This window comes from Mobula hypostoma, chromosome 3, assembly GCF_963921235.1.
Source record: "Mobula hypostoma chromosome 3, sMobHyp1.1, whole genome shotgun sequence".
NCBI lineage: Eukaryota > Metazoa > Chordata > Chondrichthyes > Myliobatiformes > Myliobatidae > Mobula > Mobula hypostoma.
In genome coordinates this window covers 205,466,656-205,484,405 of record NC_086099.1, presented here as the reverse complement: position 1 = coordinate 205,484,405, position 17,750 = coordinate 205,466,656, and the positions used below count along the sequence as shown (strand labels likewise).

Here is a 17,750-nt window from a genome sequence, read left to right as displayed (position 1 = left end):
GGCCTCCCCACCATCAGAGACACAGGCCTCCCCACCATCAGGGACACAGGCCTCCCCACCTTCAGGAACACAGGCCTCCCCACCACCAGGGGCACAGGCCTCCCCACCACCAGGGACACAGGCCTCTCCAACATCAGAGACACAGGCCTCCTCACCATCAGAGACACAGGCCTCCCTACCATCAGGGACACAGGCCTCCCCACCTTCAGGAACACAGGTCTCCCCACCACCAGGGGCACAGGCCTCCCCACCACCAGGGACACAGGTCTCCCCACCTTCAGAGACACAGGACTCCCCAACACCAGGGATACAGGCCTCCCCACCTTCAAGAGCACAGGCCTCCCCACCATCAAGGACACAGGCCTCCCCACCTTCAGGGATACAGGCCTTCCTACCATTAGAGACACAGGCCTCCCCACCATCAGAGACACAGGCCTCCCCACCATCAAGGGCACAGGCCTCCCCACCATCAGAGAGACAAGCCTCCTCACCATCAGGGACACAGGCCTCCCCACCTTCAGGGACACAGGCCTCCCCACCACCAGGGACACAGGCCTCCCCACCACCAGGGACATCATCAAGAGGAGGTGCCTGAAGAAGTTGGCCTCCATCAACAAAAACCCTCACCTTTTTGGGATATCCCTTCTTCGTGTTAATAACATTGGTGAGAAGGTACAAGAGCTGCTCCTAAAACAAGCAATGAGTTTATTAGGAAAAGCTCTTCCCCTCTTTCATCAGATTTCTGAACAGTCCATGAATCTGTAAACACTACCTCGCTGTTTGTCTCTTGGATGTTCATTTATTTTGATAACCTATTGTAATCGTCATGTGTTGCACTATACTGTTGCTATGGAATAACACACTTAATGACATATCAGTGATCATCAGCCTGGTTCTGATCCTGAAAGTCCCTGATGGAATTCCTGTTGCCTTTTATGGTATGGTGATTAATATTACTATAAACATCTGGCCAGTCCAGAATAAAACAGGCTAAGGCACCTAGCCCTGTGCGTGGTATACTTGCCTTTGGGTTGTAATATGGTGAAATCAAGACCCATTCTCAAGTCCATAGCATTGGTTGATCAGTGCGGTGTAGAGGCTGTGCTGTATTGTTGGAGGTGTTGCCTTATGGGTATCATGTTAATCTGAACTTCCTCTTAAGTGGATTTAAAAGGTCCTCAAAAAGCTAGAAAAAGAACCTAATTGCCTGCAATAAACTATGATCATTTAAGTACAAGTCTTCCTTTCCCTAGTTACAAGCAGCAATTATATTCGCTAGTGAGAGGCTGAGCATACCTTTTCTTCTTAACTTGATAGGTGTCAACTAACTAGATAAATAAAAGCAGAAAGAAGAAAAAGCTGAGAGGTGTGGTGTGTGTGTGAGAGAGAGAGAGAGAGAGAGCGAGAGACAGAAACTGAGAGAGAAGGAGAGTGATGGGGGGAAGAGAGAAGGAGAGACAGGGAGATGGTGAAAGACATAGAGAGAGGAATGAAGAGGTCACATAGACAGAGAGACAGATGGATAGATAGATATATTGGATAGACAGACAGAGATAGATGGATAGATAAACTGAGAGAGAGAGAGAGAGATGCATTTTCATTTCCTTATATGATACTTTGCTCAGACCAAGAGCAAGGTTTAGAACTTAAGCAGAAACCTGACAGCAATCAATCATTTTTTCTTTACCACAGTTCATACTCACTGAACGTCGTCCAAGTAGATTCTCAGAATAATCCATATAATTGTGATCAACGTTGGCATACCTGCAGAAGATACCATGCATTCAATTAAGGTTGAAATAGATTGAAGATGGATTTCATCTGTTGACAATGTTTTCTAATTAATTCAGAAAATGACTTACCCCAGCCAATCAGCATGTAGAGTATAAAATATTTGTTTTCAGAGAAAAAGACCATGAGCAGTGTGTGCAGGTACAAACCTTCCACCATCAACCAGTAGAAGTTTGCTGTGACGAAGTAATGGAAAAAAACCAGAATAATCTTACAGCCAACCTACAATGAAACAGACAGGCATCACCCTGAGCTGCGATCAGAAAAAGATACTTTTTAAACATGTAGAATTAAAATTACATTGTGCATGTTGGAAACGGCATGCTTCTTAAGTCAGGCCACATCCATGGAGAGAGATAAACAGGGTTATAGCTTCATCTCAAAGACCTAGTACTGCTGCTAACAGAGCACCTGTCTCACAGTTCCAGTGACGTGGGTTCCATTGCAACTTCTGCTCTGCAATTTCTTTGTTCTCACTGTAAACTTTTGGGTTTCCTCCAATTGCTCTGGTTTCTTTCAGTGCGATAGAGAAGGGCAGGTAGGCGGATTGCTTTTTAATGAGAATCTTACTGGTATTCTACAGGTGTATCGTGGAGAGCATTCTAACTGGTTGCATCACTGTCTGGTGTGGAAGAGCCACTGCATAGTATTGGCAAAAATAAACTGTTGAAAGTTGTAAACTCAGTGAGTTCCATCATTAAGGAGCCCCCTCACCCAGGACATGCCCTCTTCTCATTGCCACCATCAAGGAGGACGTACAGAAGCCAGAAGACATACACTCAACATTTCAGGAACAGCTTCTTCCCTTCCGCCATCAGATTTCAGAATGGAGAATGAATCTATTAACATTACCCCAGTATTTTTTCCTCTCTATATGCACCACTTGCTTAATTTAATTTTCTTTTTTTTATATATATACTTTATATTGTAATTCCTAGCTTTTATTATTATGTATTGCTATATTTTTTTTATAGGCAGTCTCATGAGTCTTGGAAGGTTTCCAGGGCACAGGCCTGGGCAAGGTTGTATGGAAGACTGGCAGTTGCCCATGCTGGAAGTCTCCCTCCTCCACAACATCGATGTTGTCCAAGGGAAGGGCACTAGGGCCGATACAGCTTGGCACCAGTGTCGTCGCAGAGCAATCTGTGGTTAAGTGCCTTGCTCAAGGACACAACATGCTGCCTCAGCCAAGACTCGAACTTGCGACCTTCAGGTCACTAGACCGACGCCTTAACCACTTGGTCATGCGCCAACACATTGCTATATACTGCTGCTGCAAAATAACATATTTTATAACACATGCCAATGGTATTAAGGTGACTAACCACAGTCTTTTTCCCCAGAAGAAGGGAGTCTGACACAAGAAGACACGACTTTAAGTCAAAGGGGAAAGATTTAAAAGGGATATGAGGGGCAACTTTTTCACACAGAGGGTTCAAAGTAAATTTATTAGTTCGAAGTTCAAAATTCAAAGTAAATATTATCAAAGTACCTACATGTCACCATATACTGCTCTGAGATTTATTTTCTTGTAGGCATTCTCAGGAACAAACAAATACAATAGAATCAATGTAAAGCTACTTTCAAAGACTGACTGACAACCAGTATGCAAAAGACAACAAACTGTGCAAATACAATAGATAAATAAATAGATAGAGAGACAAAGACTGAGAACATGAGTTGTAAGAGTCCTTCAAAGTGAGTCCCTAGGCTGTGGAATTAGTTTAGTGAAGAGGCGAGTGAAGTTATGAAGTTTAGGAAACTCATGGTTGAGGGGTAATAATTGTCGTTGAACCTCGTGTTGTGGACCTGAGGCTCCAGTGTCTCCTGCCCGATGGCTGCGGCGTGAAGAGAGCGTTACCTGGATGGTGGCGGCCCTGTATGATAGATGCTGCTTTCTCGAGGCAGCAATGTGCTCAGTAGTGGGGAGGGCTTGTCCTGTGATGGACTGGGCAGCACCTACTACTTTTTGTAGGCTTTTCCACATTAGGGCATTGTTGTTTCCAGGCGAGGCTGTGATGCAACCAGCCAGGCACGGAGTGGTGTGTGTATGGAGTGAGCTGACAGAGGCGGGTACAATCATAACATTTAAAAGACACTTGTACAGGTTTAAAGAGACACGTGTCACAGGAGTAGCTCAGTTAGGGCACTTGGTTGACATGCATGATTGGGGCTGAAGGGCTTATTTTCGGTGCTATACCAATCTATGACTCCATCGGTCAACGTAACTTACCCATAGCGTCTGGTTGAGATAAGTATTAGTGATAGAACCCGGGAAGAGTTGGGAGAAAAAAAAATGGGATTAATACAGGATTAGCATCAATGTGTGTTTGATTATCGGCAGTGAGTGGGTGAGATGAAGGACACACGTCTGTGATCTATGATCCCATAACTCCAAGACCACACAAGAGAATGTTCTGATGAACGGTTTTTCTCACCACGCACAGTGGCTGAATATTTCCAGCACCTTCTACTGTCATTTTAGATGTACTGTTTACATCTGTGGCAGGCCAAATGAGCTACTGTCTTGAACTAGAACTACCCCAGGCTTCCGTCATCTTGTATGTATTCAGGGTCCCTAATTATTTTAAGAAATATTTTTATGGTAATTTGAAATGCTACGACATGGAAGGCTATGGAGTGCCAGCTAGGAACCAATATCGGTACACTGTAGATAGGACCGCTCCGTTGAGCACCTCTGCTCCGTCCGCCACAACAGACAGGATCTCCCAGTTGCCACCCACTTCAACTCTGCTTCCCACTCCCACTCAGATATGTCCATACATGGCCTCCTCTACTGCCATGATGAGGTTAAACTCAGGTTGGAGGAGCAACACCTCATATACCGTGTAGGTAGTCTCCAGCTCCTTGGTACAAACATAGAATTCTCCAACTTCCGGTAAATCCCTCCCCCTCCCTTCCCCTATCCCTATGTCACTCTGCTCCCTCCCCCAGCTGCCTATCACCTCCCTCTTGGTTCTGCCTCCTTCTACTACCCATTGTGTTTTCCCCTATTCCTTCTTCACCTTTCCTGCCTATCACCTCCCTGCCTCCCTTACCCCACCCCTTTATCTTTCCCCTTACTGGTTTTCACCTGGAACCTACCATCCTTCCCACCCTCCCCCCACCTTCTTTGTAGGGCCTCTGCCCCTTCCCCCTACAGTCCTGACGAAGGGTTCCGGCCCGAAACGTCAACCGATCTTTTCCATGGATGCTGCCCGACCTGCTGAGTTCGTCCAGCGTGTTGTGAGTGTTGCTGTGACCCCAGCATCTGCAGAGTATTTTGTGTTTACTCGTAGATAGGTACTTGCTGGTCACCATCGATAAGTATGAAGTACAAAGTAAATTTATTTTCCAAGAATATATATGTCACAAGTATTATACTGAGATTCACTTTCTTTTAGGCAATCACAGTAGACCAAAGAAATACAATAGAATCAATGAAAAACTACACTTTGAACTTTGAACAGCAGTTGTCTTTGGTTTTAATGCTGTAGTCAAGTCTAGTTTAGGTTTGGTTTTTCTGCCATGTCACTGCTATGGTCTAGTTCAGTGACCAATATGTCAGTCTATCCCGTCATGTGTTTGACAGGTTGGGAGTGCATTCAACAATTATTCACACTGTGATTAATGGAAGGGCCCCTGATCAATCTGGGAAGTTACTTCTATAAATGATTTAACACTGACATTATAATAAACTGTCTACACATTTCTCTGTCAATTTTACCTGCAATAAAGTGACGTTCCATTTACCAGCTTTCACTCTTTAAAGGTTATTGCTCTTTTTTGGTTCTAACAGAGCACAGCATAAACTCTATTGGCTCCTTGCAAACACGTAGCGCATGTGGGGCAGCCCATGTTTTACTGTGACTATTAAAGGACACAAGCTACCCATTGTAAACCAATGAAATTAACTTGGTCTAAGCCACTACAAAAACAAATACAGAGATCAAGGAAAAGGTCTCTGCAGTGTACCAGCTCATATGCAACATAACGTCAGCTTGCATGTGACATCAGCTTTCCAGGAAAACAAACCAAAAAAATCCTGTATACAAGGAAAATATTCACTGCAAGTTCACAAGGGTACAGCCAAGTTAGTAACTTTGCAAATGACTGACTCCACAATTGGTGCCATGGTAGACAGTGAAGAGATTGAAAGCTTTATACTTTATACTTTATTGTCGCCAACCAATTGATACTAGAGCGTACGATCATCACAGCGATATTTGATTCTGCGCTTTGCGCTCCCTGGAGTACAAATCGATAGTAAATATTAAAAATTTAAATTATAAATCATAAGTAGAAAATAGAAATGGGAAAGTAAGGTAGTGCAAAAAAACCGAGAGGCAGGTCCGGATATTTGGAGGGTACGGCCCAGATCCGGGTCAGGATTTAGGACAGTGTTCTAGGATCTAGGCCGGAATCTAGATCAACTGAGAAAGTGGGCCAAGGAATGGCAGATGGAATTTAGCTTGGATAAATGGGAATTTATGCATGTGAAAAGAATGTGTGTATATAAATAACTTCCGCTAATGCCCCACCTCCCCTTCGTACCCCATCTGTTATTTATTTATTTATATACACATATTCTTTTTCTCTCTCTTCTTTTTCTCCCTCTGTCCCTCTCACTATACCCCTTGCCCATCCTCTGGGCTCCCCCCCCCACCATTTTCTTTCTCCCTAGGCCTCCTGTCTCATGATCCTCTCATATCACTTTTACCAATCAACTGTCCAGCTCTTGGCTCCATCCCTCCCCCTCCTGTCTTCTCCTATCATTTTGGATCTCCCCCACCCCCTCCCACTTTCAAATCTCTTACTAGCTCTACTTTCAGCTAGTCCTGATGAAGCGTCTCGGCCCAAAATGTCGACTGTACCTCTTCCTAGAGATGCTGCCTGTCCTGCTGCGTTCACCAGCAACTTTTATGTGTGTTGCTTGAATTTCCAGCATCTGCAGAATTCCTCGTGTTCACAATCTGTTCAGCTTAGTTTTGTTCACCCACATTAATATCTCCTATAATCCGAAAGCCCCAGTGGGTCCTTAATCCACTTCATAGTGATAAGTATCTGATTTATAGAAATAGTCTGAAAGTGCAGATTTTAGCATTGAAGTTGATTAAATCTTAGAACTATCCACCATGTAATGGATTTAGCAATTAAAAGATTTTAAATCATTAAAAACTGAAAAGGTCAAGGTTCATCCATTTGAGCTGTGGCGTGATAGATGCAGACACGCTTCCTATGAAACGGAGTTGAATGATTCTCACCGTTGCTTTGATGGTGATAAACTGCTTTGTATTCATTCTCTAGCTAAAGTCACTCATCATCATGTGCAGAAGCTGAAGAAACAGACTGTGTAATGTGTAAACATCCCTTACCAGCAATTTTAAAATAATTTAAAGCTGCAGACGGTTGTAGGCTCAGCCAGCTCCACTATAGGCACTAGCCTCTGCACCACCGAGGACATCTTCTAAAGGCGATGCCTCAAGAACGTGGCACCCGTCAATGAGGACCCTCCAGGACCATCCAGGACATGCCCTCTTCTCATTACAACCATCAGGGAGGCACAGCTGCCTGAAGATGCGCATTTGACATTTCAGGAACAGCTTCTTCCCCCCTCACCATCAGATTTCAGAACGGGTCATGAACCCATGAACACTATCTCACTATTTTGCACTCTTTTCACACTATTTATTGATTTACTTAATCGTTCTTATTGCAACTTGTGGTACTTTTTATGTATGGCCATGTACAGCTGCCACAAAACAACCAGGCATCATAGGGCAAGATGGAGGCACCAACTTGATCTTCTTTGAAGATTTGCATTCAGCCACTGCAAAGCAACAGCCCCAGAGTCTTGGTTTTTGTAGACTATCAGCCTGCCTCGAGTGGTGCTTGGGAAGGTTGCGCCCTCTTGTGCTGCTCGAAAAATGTCTCGTAGAGTATCTTTTCGTTCCCTTACTGAGATGACTCCTGTCAAAGAAACTGCCCCCCGTTTTGGACTGTCCACGGCTTGATTTTGTCCAATAAACTTTTTTGCTGCTCTCCAGATCAGTGTTCCAGTTAGAACACTGAACCGCTTGATGTGCACAAGGCTTTGCATGGCTGACACTGCAGGCGGTCTCCAAACAAGGCATTTCATGACATATGTCAGGAATAGGAAACCTGATTCAGATTCTGCATGTATAGTACTTGTCTCCTTGGGAAGACATTTACTTGATTAAATCCCTTTCAACTATAATCATTTCTGATTTTGAAGTATTTTGTACTTCTAACGATAAGCATAACTTCTCAAGGTTGAGTTTGCATTATTTTTGACCTTGAGTCTAAAATTAAATGTTGAACAAATTAACGTGTGAAAACACTGACTTAGAACTCACTTATCTGTCCATCAAGCTTTCTCCAAACGTGCTGCCTAAATTAAACACACCCATCATTATTTTTAAGATGCAGTGGGACTTGGGAGCCCTTGTGCAGAACACCCTAAGGGTTAACTTGTAGGTTGAGTAGGTGGTGAGGAAGGCAAATGCAGTGTTAGCATTCATTTCAAGAGGCCTAGAATATAAGAGCAGGGATGTGATGCTGAGGCTTTATAAGGCACTGGTGAGGCCTCACCTTGAGTATTTTGAACAGTTTTGGGCTCCTTATCTAAGAAAAGATATGCTGGTATTGGAGAGTGTCCAGAGGAGGTTCACAACGATGATTCTGTGTTATCATATGAGGAAGGTTTGATGGCTCTGGGCCTGTCCTCACTGGAATTTAGTAGGATGAGGGAGGATCTCATTGAAACCTGTTTGCCTTACTACCATCGAGGTTGAGGTAGAGGTATAGGAGGCTGAAGACACACAGCAACATTTTAAGAATAGCTTCCTCCCCTCCACCATCAGATGCCTGAACAGTCCATGAACCCATGTGTGGTAAACCATATATATGTTGTAACTGGGTTACCTGTCTGGACACGCCCCTTTGCTGACTGCCCCTGTGGCTTCTCCCACAGATCCGAGAATAAAGGCGATTTTGCCCTGCTCCTCCCCCTCAGACCAGGGGCAGACACTCAGCATGGAGGTCACGTCTTACTGCAAATGAAAGCCTTTCAGTATTTACCCTACTTCAGTCTTTTGGAATTATTGAAGGTGCTTCACCATGAACACTTCTTCGTTATTCATCTGATATCTTATTATTTTTGTAACTTACATTAATTGTAAGTCTTGCTGCTGCTAAACAATAAATTTCATGACAAATGTCAGCAATAATGAATCTGATTCTTATTCTGATGTTGGCTTGGTATGAAAACTGCTCTACCCAATACCGCAAGAAATTGCAGAGAGTTGTGGACACAGCCTAGCGCATCACAGAAACCACACTCCCCTCCATGGACTCTGCCTACATTTCCCTCTGACTCAAAAAAACAGCCAACATAATCAAAGTCTCTGTCAAGTCAGATTTCTTTTTCTTCTTTGAACATGTGCAGCTTCCCCACTTGAAAGGGATTGAATGCGTCTACCCAAAGGTTTTTTAACTAGATTCCACTCAATGACCAAACAACTTTTCCTTTTTCCTCCTTTTATGTTTTGCAAGTGCAGCAGTTTGATAGTTCCATCAACCATTTGCCATTAGACATTAGTCACTAGGTATTAGACGTTAGTCACTAGACACTAGTCTAGTCATTAGTCATAAGTCATAATACATAAGGTGAAAAAACTGGCTACCTCTCTGGACTTTGTAGACAGATTCCGACCTGCACCTCTCCGCTCCCTAATAGACCGTTATATTTTCAAACTGGGTGACCCTTCCCGAAGGTTCCCAAGGTCCTCTTAAACCTTGCACCATTTCCCAGAAGTGCCTGCGCGTGATGATCCCCGTGACATGAAGCTAGCGCTAACCCAAAAAGCAGTGACAGCAGTGCTCTCTTCCATGAAACAGTCTCTAAAGTTATTTAAAGTTCAGCATCTTACCGCAGATTCCAACGTTGCTCCCGGACTGCCGTTGTCATGCTGCCCGGTCCTCCCGATGTTCCGGGCAGAAGCAGTGCTCAGGCAGTGGGTTCCATCCGGTCTATCAGTGGATCCTTGCTACTACTTTTAAATTTTATTTTCTTTTGCCTCTAGTTCCCAATACTTTCTAGGAACTCTAGTCTGGTACTTGGTAGGGTCCAAGGAGGTCCGCCGTTGTGAACTGGAACAGTGCAGCAGGTTCAGTTCTTTCTGGTGGCAAGTCACCCATTACTTGTTGACACTTCCTTGCTTTTGCCTTCCTGCAGAGCATGCAGCCACTGACAACTTTTTGGGCAATTTTCCTTCCCTTATGACCCATGCCTTTCTTCTCATCTTGAGCACGGTTCCAGCCACTCCGTCATGACTCTCGTTGTGGGCCTCCCAAGTTAACAGTGTGGACACCCAGGCATCATAGGGCAAGATGGGGGCACCAACTTAATCTTCTTTGAAGATCTGCATTCGGCCACTACAAACCAACAGTCTAGAGCCTTAGTTTTTGTAGATTACCAGCCTGTCTCGAGTGGTACTTGGGAAGATTGCGCCCTCCTGTGCTGCTAGAAAAATGTCTCTTAGAGCATCTTTTCGTTCCCTTATTGATATGACTCCTGCCAAAGAAACTGCCTCCCGCTTTGGACTGTCCACGGCTTGATTTCGTCCAATGAGCTGTTTTGCTGCTCTCCAGATCAGTGTTCGAGTTAGAACACTGAACCACTTGATGTGCACAAGGCTTTGGATGGCTGACGCTGCAGGTGGTCTCCATTGTTCTGTTTTGACCTGGTACTGTTTTTGTGCTGGTTCTTGTTTCTTTACCTTGGCCCTTGTCAAAGCAGCAACAAATGCCTTCTTTTGCAACTTGTTGATGCTTTCCTTGGCAGAGGCTGCTAGTTCTTTGGCTGATTTCATCAGCCATTCATTCACTGGTAAACTCAAAAACTTTGGCTCATTTTGCCACTCTGAGTCTTCATCCAGGTCTTGAGGGCTGGCTCCTCTGGTGATTACGTCAGCAATATTTTGTGGACCAGGAATCCACTGCCAGTCCTGGATCCCTGTGCTGATTTGAATCCCTCCGATCCTATTTGCAAAGAATGTTTGATAGCCATAGCTTTCTCGCTGTACTGCACCAAGGACTGTTTGGCTATCAACGAAATGGTACCACCTCCCAATTTGGATTCGGCTATGCAGCTCAAAGTACTTTCTCAGGCGTGAGGCAAACACTGCTCCACACATCTCTGCTTTGACAGCATCACCTTTGTGATCCAAGGGAGTTAATTTGGCTTTAGATTCCACCAGCCTGACGATTGAGCCCTGGTCCGAGTTCCACCTTAGGTACCTCACTGCTCCATAGGCGTGCTCACTTCCATCAGAGAACCTGATTGCCCAGGGTTCCTCAGTGAAGCATGGGGGAGTCTGCCCTGGTGAACTTTACCTTGCCAAGTTGAATGTACTCCTCGAAGAGCTTAATTGCATCCTTCCTGAGGCCATCTGAGAGTGCTATGTCCCAAGTGTCTTTGACTGGATACCTTTCACCCGTTGCCTCTTGGAACACCCTTTGTACCAGTATAGCTCACTTCTGCTTAGCAAGAGTTACCAGGCCAATTGGGTCATACAGCCCTGATACTTGGCTGAGCAGTTCTCTTTGTGTCAGGGGGTTTGGCGTCTGGTCTCTGATTTGCTCTTGTAGAAGATCTTGGCCAAGTCTCATTTTTTCTTTCTCTTTGAGAAATTGATTGCAATCATGACATGGAGCTTGTCCTCTTCTACTGTGTGGCCCAGGCCAAGTGCCCTGTTGTCTTCATCGTGTATTTGGTTTGGCAAGACCATGGTTTCTGCCTTGGACTTCTCCAGCTTGTCATTGTACTCTTTCCTCCCACTTTGCCCAGAAAAGACCCAAGGCTTGAGCTCGAAACCTCCGGCCTTCAGCACCTGCTCCACATTTGCTGTGATGGATTTCAGCTGGTCAAGGTTGTTGTGGGATGTGAGAATGTCATCAACGTGGCTGTCGTGTTGGCGCACCTGCTGCTCCTCTTTGAGGTGGGTGAAAGGAGGGAGGTCAGCAGTTTCGCGCATTGCTAGCTGCGCAATGCACCCTGCTGGTTTATCTCCGATGTTCACTCTTGTGATTGCATATTCCTCCAGCTCCTCGTCCTCGGAGTCTCACCAGAGGAATCTATGCAGGTGCACTTCTCGGTCTTCCAACCAAACCGAATTGTACATCTTTTAAATGTCACCCAGAGCAGCGTATACCCCACCCCTGAATCTGAGTAGGACAGTACGGGTCTGGTTGAGGACATCTGGACCTTTCATTAGCAGGTCGTTCAAGCTCAAACCTCTGAACTTTTGGCTGCTGTTCCACATGAGTCTCACTGGGGTCATGACAGAGTGCGGGTTTGGAGCAATAAGGTGACTCACATACCAGACTGGCCCGTTCCAGTTGATGACTGTGTCTTTGGACAATTTCCTTGCAGCCCTTCGATCGACCATGTCACACACTTGAGCAGCATAGGCAGCTTTCCACTCGGGTCCTTTGGCTAGTTGCCTTTCTGTCCTGAGAAATGTAGCCTCGACTGTTCTCTTATTGTTTGACAAGGAAGCTGGATCTTCTAACCAAGGATATCTGGCGTGCCAATGTGGTTCCTTGTTGTGGCGGTCACCTGTGACATAGGTGAGGCCTCTTCTTACAACTTTCCTCTCCTCAGCAAGAGTCATTCCTTTGACGCCTGGCTGACGGTTTCCACAGTGGCAGCCCCCACATTTTGAGCTCCCATGCTGCACCAATACTACCCCACTTCCACCACTCTAGGAAGTCCCGGTTGGTGCTTGAAGTACCTGACTCCTGGAACTTTATGCCATCCTGTTTGTTTGGCGGAAGTTGCTCTGGGACTCTGCTGGTGAGCTCCTCATACTTTACAGCAGCCGCTCTCATTGACCTTGTAAAATGTCTCTTGGACATGTGGGCCGACACAGACAGCTCCTCAAAGAGATCAGGGTGTGCTCCTCCGACCGTCTTCCCCAGTGGTCCGTCCCACAGCACGAGGTCTCCAACAGCTCTGGTTCTCTGAGGTGCTAGCTGACCTTCCCTATGGTTTATGAGTAAATCTATTTCTCTGGGTCTCACGAGTTCATCAAGCTGTATGTCTGGAAAGAGTTTCTGCAGTTGCTTCGGTGTCACATATTTGTGGACATTTGCAATGCTGTCTGGTCCATAACAAACCAACTGGTGTGATTTGAGAGTGCCCTTGGGAGTGTTTACTCTGATTTTTAGAAGGTACCACTTTGTCTCCACCTGAACCTTCATCCCCCCAACTCCATAGACAACGAGAGTGATTTCCTCACCTCTGCTTGCAGCCTTGTGGGTTATATAATTGGTGTCTGAAGCCAAGTCAATTAACGTCCCGATTTTTTGCCCAGCGTTAGCTGTGACCTCGAGAAGCATCATAATCACTGGCAGCTCTTGCAATCCACTTTCCACTAGAAGGCCCAGTTTATCTTTCACAGTGCTGAAGGCTCTGGATGCAGTGTTTGAAAATACATCGTGACATTGTTTGGCCAATTCTGGTGAAAGTTTGCTGAAGAACTCCTCTTGATCCTCTGTATATTTCTCCTTGCCTTTATCTTCCTCTGGACCAAATCTGCTCTTTTTCTGACCTGCGCTGCTTTTCTTTATTTCAGCATTGGGGCACAGATAGTAATGATGCTCAGGAGTATGCGCATCCTTGCAGCCTTGGTTTTTACACAGATAGGTGGGTTTGCAGTATGAACTATCATCATGTGTGTGGGCACATGGCCAAGTGGTTAAGGCATTGGACTAGCGACCTGAAGGTCTTGAGTTTGAGCCCCAGCCGAGGGAACGTGTTGTGTCCTTGAGCAAGGCACTTAATCACACATTGCTCTGCGACGACACTGGTGCCAAGCTATATGGGTCCTAATGCCCTTCCCTTGGACAACATTGGTGTCGGGGAGAGGGGAGACTTGCAGCATGGGCAACTGCTGGTCTTCCATACAATCTTGCCCAGGCTTGCACCCTGGAGAGTGAAGATCCATGGTCTTACAAGACTAATGGATGTCATCATGAACCTCGAGACACCTCTTGCATGCCCTCAACTTTCTTACTGCAGCCTTTTTCTCTGGTAGCTTTAGTGCTTGAAACTGTTTGCAAAAGTAGAGCTTCCTTTTGTGCTTTCCATCACCGCAGAACACACACCCTGCATGGTCGTCACCTGACTTGGTAGACTTGGTTCTGGCATGTCTTGGCTCAGCCCTGGCTTCTCTTCTACTTGGTTCTTCATCCCTCAGTTGCTCGAGCTGCTCATATATGCTCTCTTGCCCTTTGAGGAATTCCAAGAGACTGTCAAACCGATTAGATGGTGCCACAGCAATTTTCCTGTCAGCGATGTAGACCTGCCATTCCTTTTTGAGAGTTTCTAGAAGTTTACTTTAAATTGATTTTGTCACCAGCGGATTTTTGATAGCACCCGTGTCTCCAGGGTCACTCAAGTCTTGAAGTGCCTTCTCCACAGCTTGAATTAATTCCACTATTTTCCGTGACTGATGATTTCTGACAGCTGGCATTTTCTGTAACTCTTTCACTATTTCAATAGCAATGCATGTTTGATTTTCATAGCGGTTGTCTAGAACACGGAAGATGTCATCTGCAGTGTTATAAGTAGTGGGGGGAAAGTTTCTTCTGATTTTGTCGTCAAGACTGTCCAGTAGTTGTACCTTTTTCACCTCTCTTGAACTGGTCAGCTCTCCCTGCCTCTGGAGTGCTTCCCAGTCCTTTCTCCACCTGTGAAAATCACGTTTGCTGCCAGTAAACTTGGGAAGGGCTGTCAGTTTCAATCTGATGGCTGGCGTGGGAAAATTGGAGAAAAAGCCTAACGCCGTCACTGTTAGTCTTTCTGCATCCTCCTTTCTCCTTGCCTGTATGAAGTGGGCCTTCTTGGAAACCAACTTGGGGATGTGGAGTTCGAGCCCCTTTAGGTGATTCTGAAGGTCCTTCTGATCCCCTGGCGGGATCCATCGTTTCCACTGACCATGCACCTCCTTTGCTGTCGTTACCAGTCCTCGCAGGTGGTTAAGCATGAACTCATACGCCTCCTGGTGGCGATCAGGTTGTACAGCAGCGACATTTTCACATTCATCCTCTGCTGCTTGTAGTGCTGTGAGCAATTCAACATTTCCAAAATTGGTCCAAAGAGTCTCCTGAATTAGGCTTCTGACCTCCTTTAGTTTCAACTGACACTCATTTGCCATCTTTGCCAGGTTGGCTTTTTGCTGTTCAGTTAACACAGCTACTTCCTCTGTGTTCAGCTCCACCTCCAGTTCCGCAATGAATCCGGCCACCACATCATCACTGGCTTCTATGGCTTTCTCGGCTTCTATTGTGAGTTTATTGAAACTGACTCTGAGCTCCTCTTCAGATGTGTCTTCATAGGTCCTGGTAATACTGTTGATCAGACAAGAAAATAATCTTTTTGCTGTCGTTCGCTCTACCTTGAGTTGCTCATCTGATTTCCCAACAGCTTGATCAGCCATGTTTGATTTCCACTGCAGACTGTTCACAGGTGAAAAGGTAAGGACAACTTTTTAATGATGCTTTGATGTTGTTTTATCTTAACTTGACTTTCTTCCTTTTTCAGGATTCCAGGTTATTGCTCCTGCTGTTCCAGCTCAAAGCTCCCAGATTTCTGTTTCCTGGTTCTCCAGTTTCCCAGTCAACCAGTTTTTTCACTGTCAAGTCACATTTCTTTTTCTTCTTTGAACATGTGCAACTTCCTCACTTGAAAGGGATTGAATGCATCTACCCGAAGGTTTTTTTAACTAGATTCCACTCAATGACCAAACGACTTCTCCTTTTTCCTCCTTTTATTTTTCACAAGTGTGGCAGTTTGATAGTTCCATTAGTTCCATCAACCATTAGCCATTAGACATTAGTTACTAGACACTAGTCATTAGTCATAAGTATTAAGACACTAGTCATAACAAACAAGGTGAAAAAACTGGCTACCTCTCTGGACTTTGTAGACGGATTCCGACCTGCACCTCTCTGCTCCCTAATAAACTGTTATGTTTTCAAACCAGGCGACCCTTCCTGAAGGTTCCCGAGCTCTTCTTAAACCTCGCGCCATTTCCCAGACAACACTCATCAAAGTTGCTGGTGAATGCAGCAGGCAGCATCTCTAGGAAGAGGTACAGTCGACGTTTCGGGCCAAGATCCTTCGTCAGGACTAACTGAAGGAAGAGCTAGTAAGAGATTTGAAAGTGGGAGGGGGAGATCCAAAATGGTAGGAGGAGGGGGAGGGATGGAGCCAAGAGCTGGACAGGTGATTGCCAGAAGGGATATGAGAGGATCATGGGACAGGAGGCCCAGGGAGAAGGAAAAGGGGGACGGGGGGAAACCCCAGAGGTTGGGCAAGGGGTATAGTCAGAGGGACAGGGGAAGAAAAAGGAGAGAGAGAGAAAGAATGTGCATATATAAATAAATAACGGATGGGGTACGAGGAGGAGGTGGGGCATTTGCGGAAGTTTGAGGATTCAATGTTAGCGTAGGTGTTCAACAAAATGATCTCCCAGTCTGCGTCGTGTCTCCCAGTCTGTGTTGTTTTGCTGAATACCAACGCTCTGTCCGCCAGAGAAAGCAGGATCTCCCAGTGGCCTCACATTTTAATTCCACATCCCATTCCCATTCTGATAGGTCTATCCACAGCCTCTTCTACTGTAAAGATGAAGCCACACTCAGGTTGGAGGAACAACACCTTATATTCCGTCTGGGCAGCCTCCAACCTGATGGCATGAACACTGACTTCTCAAACTTCCACTAATGCCCCACCTCCCCCTCATACCCCATCCGTTATTTATTTATATACACACATTCTTTCTCTCTCTCTCCTTTTTCTCCCCCTGTCCCTCTGACTATACCCCTTGCCCATCCTCTGGGTTCCCCACCTCCCCCTTTTCTTTCTCCCTGGGCCTCCTGTCCCATGATCCTCTCATTTCCCCTTTGCCAATCACCTGTCCAGCTCTTGGCTCCATCCCTCCCCCTCCTGTCTTCTCCTATCATTTTGGATCTCCCGGTCCCCCTCCCACTTTCAAATCCCTTACTAACTCTTCCTTCAGTTAGTCCTGATGAAGGGTCTCGGCCTGAAACGTCGACTGTACCTCTTCCTAGAGATGCTGCCTGGCCTGCTGCATTCACCAGCAGCTTTGATGTGTGTTGCTTGAATTTCCAGCATCTGCAGAATTCCTCGTGTTTATCATTTCCCAGAAGCGCCTGCGCGCGATGATCCCCGTGACGTGAAGCTAGCGCTAACCCAAAACGCAGTGACAGCAGTGCTCTTCTCCATGAAACAATCTCTCAAGTTATTTAAAGTTCAGCGTCTTACCGCAGATTCCAACGCTGCTCCTGGACTGCCGCTGTGATGCTGCCGGGTCCTCCCGATGTTCCGGGCAGAAGCAGTGCTCAGGCAGTGGGTTCCATTTGGTCTATCAGTGGATCCTTGCTACTACTTTTAAATGTTATTTTCTTTTGCCTCTCGGACCCAATACTTCCTAGAAACTCCAGTTTGACTTGACGGTCTTCTGCCACGCAGCATTCTTTGTTCTCCCCCCCTTCATCCCCTGGCAGAAGCTACAGAAGCTTGAAACCCCACTAGGCTCAAAGGTAGTTTATATCCCACTGTCGTAAGACTATTGAATGGACCTGTTGGAGAGTAAAGTTGAATGATGAACTCTTAATCTCACAATATACCCTGCCTTGACCTTGTATCTTACATTCTGCCTGAACTGCACCTTCTCTGCAATTCTAACTCTGTGTTCTGCATTCTGTTACTGCTTTTCCCTTGTACTACCCTCAATGTTGCCCTTAGATTTCTAATGAACAATGAGCCCATGAACACCACCTCGCTAATTTTTTGTTGTTCGCTTTTTGCACTACCTACTTCATTTAACTTTATATATATATATATATAT

At 45.6% G+C, this 17,750-nt stretch overlaps 1 protein-coding gene across 3 annotated transcripts in view; it reads right to left on the bottom strand.

Moving 5' to 3' along the window:
• The window catches only part of LOC134344501 (vasoactive intestinal polypeptide receptor 2-like), a 201,484-nt gene that overhangs the window by 46,789 nt on the left and 136,945 nt on the right, over positions 1-17,750 (bottom strand). For all 3 annotated transcript variants that reach the window (XM_063044403.1, XM_063044404.1, XM_063044402.1), the window contains 2 exons: positions 1,863-2,013; positions 1,704-1,764 (listed from right to left, as the gene is read on the bottom strand). In XM_063044403.1, the coding sequence (XP_062900473.1) occupies positions 1,704-1,764; positions 1,863-2,013 (212 nt within the window). The remainder of the gene's footprint in view (positions 1-1,703; positions 1,765-1,862; positions 2,014-17,750) is intronic.